The 2376-nt window shown below is 40.2% G+C and overlaps 1 protein-coding gene across 1 annotated transcript; it reads right to left on the reverse strand.

Annotated features, from left to right (window-relative positions):
- LOC133879231 (uncharacterized) lies at positions 1 to 2376 on the reverse strand. Its single transcript, XM_062317762.1, has 5 exons — positions 1870 to 2376; positions 1437 to 1728; positions 942 to 1082; positions 442 to 448; positions 1 to 271 (listed from the first exon to the last, which is right to left on the reverse strand). Exons 1-5 carry the CDS (start codon positions 2374 to 2376, stop codon positions 1 to 3), a joined length of 1218 nt encoding a protein of 405 aa, XP_062173746.1.

Genomic DNA, 2376 nt, shown 5'->3' on the forward strand with positions numbered 1-2376 from the left:
TCATGATGCTACCCCACTAGTTCCACCACCTCTGAATGCATGTCCACCTCGGGTTGCTGCACCTCCTCTTGTTACTGCCCTACCTCTGACTGCATGTCCACCTCGGGTTGCTGCACCTCCTATTGTTGCTGCCCCACTATCTAACCCACTCTCAATTAGATCAATATGTATGGTGGGTTTGGATGCATTAATCCAAAAAATACTCTTGACCCTTTCGGACTGTCGGCCTTGAACGAATTGCAAGTGTTGAGATCGGATTTGTTCTTGCACCCTTACACCAATAACAAAACACAATAGCATTTATGTAAGCATAATATACAAAGGAAAAAACTAAAAAAAAAAAAAAAAAACACCACAGAAATCAATGATAATAACAATGCTAGTTCCTTTAGACTGGCACCACCTCTGGTTTTGTGATATGTACGCATGCTGAGCTAGTACTTTGTGTCTGCACAGAATAAATAGCAAAAGGTGTCACAATAACAACAAGGATAATAAGACCAATAACAAAACTCAATAGCATTTATTTAAACACAATAAACAAAGGAAAAAACCAAAAAAAAAAACCACAGAAATCAATGATAATAATAATGCTAGTAGCTTTAGACTGGCACCACCTCTGATTTTGGGATGTGTACGAATGCTGGAGCTAGTACTTTGTGTCTGCATAGAGTAAATAGCAAAAGGTGTGAGCCAATCAGTTTGCATGTACTACACAATAACAAGGATAATAAGACCAATAGCAAAACTCACACTTGCTGGAGGTGGGGTAGGTGACTCTTGACTTAATTGACTCATATTCATTGGACATGCCCTTTTATTGTGCCCTTTTCCCTTGCAGTTGGAACATGTCATCCTTGCTCCAAACTTCATAATTCTGAATTTATTTTGCAGATCTCTACTTTCATTAACTTCCATTTTTCTTAACTTCTTTGGTCTACCTGGGGTCGCTCTAGCCACTGGGGGTTCCAACATGTCATGATGGGTTTTTATCCGTTGCTCCTCACTGGGCATTGGATATAAAACTGGCTCGTATGCTTTCTTGTACATCTCCAAAGAATAGAAGTCATCAATATAATCTGCTGCATTCTTACAACTATGTCATATAGCAGCACATGCATGCACACATGGGATTCCAGTCATTTGCCAAACCCTACAGCCACATGTTCTTCTCCTCATGTTCACTACAAATTATTTGCCAGTTGGACCACTCACTTCAAACATGTCATCACCAGCATATAGGGCAACACAGTCCATTGATTCATACCCTAATGCCTCCAACTTCTTTGCAATTTTAGGAGTTATCTTTCCAGTCAGCTTTTAAATGCCCTCCCTCTTGGCTTGATATCTCCGCATCAATTTTCTCCTTATCATCTCCAAGATGGTCAAGATAGGCTTATCACGAGCCTTTAAAATGTAAGAGTTAAAACACTCACAAATGTTGTTCTGCAAAAGGTCAGACTTTATATCCTCAGTAAACCATGCTCTGGACCATGCACTTGGGTCAATTTTGTGCAAGTACTCAGAGGCATCACTGTTCATATTCTTCAGCTCATCCATTACACTCATAAAATCCCCTTCAATGTATGTAGAAGTTGCTGCCCATAACTTCTCCTTCAAGGCCATTCCTTGATGCCCCCTGATGTCCCTGAAGTTGGCATACAAGTCCCTGACACAAATCCTATGGTCTACATTTGGAATGACCTCCTCAAATGCTAGCATTAGCCCCTACAAAAATTATAACAATATATTACATTAAGATTGTACAACATTGTAAATAAAAAATGAATAAAGTGTAAGTAAATAAAAAAGGGATGAAGTGCAAGTAAATAAAAAATGACTGGAGTGTAATCATGTACCATAACTTACCTTCTGTCGATCTGAAATAAATGTTGGCCTGCTATGCCGCTCATGGTGTCCAAGATTGGACACTAAGGTTTCCAGAAACCATATCCAATTGTCCTTGGTCTCAGCTTCGACTACAACATAGGCAATTGGATTCATATTATCATTGCCATCTCGTCCAACCACAGCTAGGAGTTGCCCCTTAAATGGTCCTTTAAGGAAGCACCCATCCACCCCTATAACAGGTCTACATCCTTCAAGAAAGCCTTTCTTCATGGTAGCCAGGGAACAATACATTCTTAAAAACTTTGGATTGACCTCAGGCACTGGCCTATCCACTTTCAGCACAACACAACTTCCCGGGTTGGTTGATCTCAATGTCTCACAATAGTCCCACAACTTCACGTATTGAAGCTCATGCTTTCCAAAAATCTGTCTATTAGCCTTTGTTCTTGCCCTATACATCATGCTTGAATTTACATCCACCCTCCACCTTTCTTTCACTTCATTCTGAATCGCACCCAAAGGCAT

This window comes from Alnus glutinosa, chromosome 10, assembly GCF_958979055.1.
Source record: "Alnus glutinosa chromosome 10, dhAlnGlut1.1, whole genome shotgun sequence".
NCBI classification, from domain to species: domain Eukaryota; kingdom Viridiplantae; phylum Streptophyta; class Magnoliopsida; order Fagales; family Betulaceae; genus Alnus; species Alnus glutinosa.

What these genes read in the sequence shown, in the direction of transcription:
- LOC133879231 (XM_062317762.1), bottom strand. Translation starts at nt 2,376, where the DNA reads ATGCCTTTGGGTGCGATTCAGAATGAAGTGAAAGAAAGGTGGAGGGTG. An exon ending in TTATTTCAGATCGACAGAAG is followed by an intron (nt 1,729 to 1,869) that starts GTAAGTTATGGT and finishes TAATTTTTGTAG; the next exon opens with GGGCTAATGCTAGCATTTGA. An exon ending in CCTTTTGCAGAACAACATTT is followed by an intron (nt 1,083 to 1,436) that starts GTGAGTGTTTTA and finishes GTAAGAATGCAG; the next exon opens with CAGATTATATTGATGACTTC.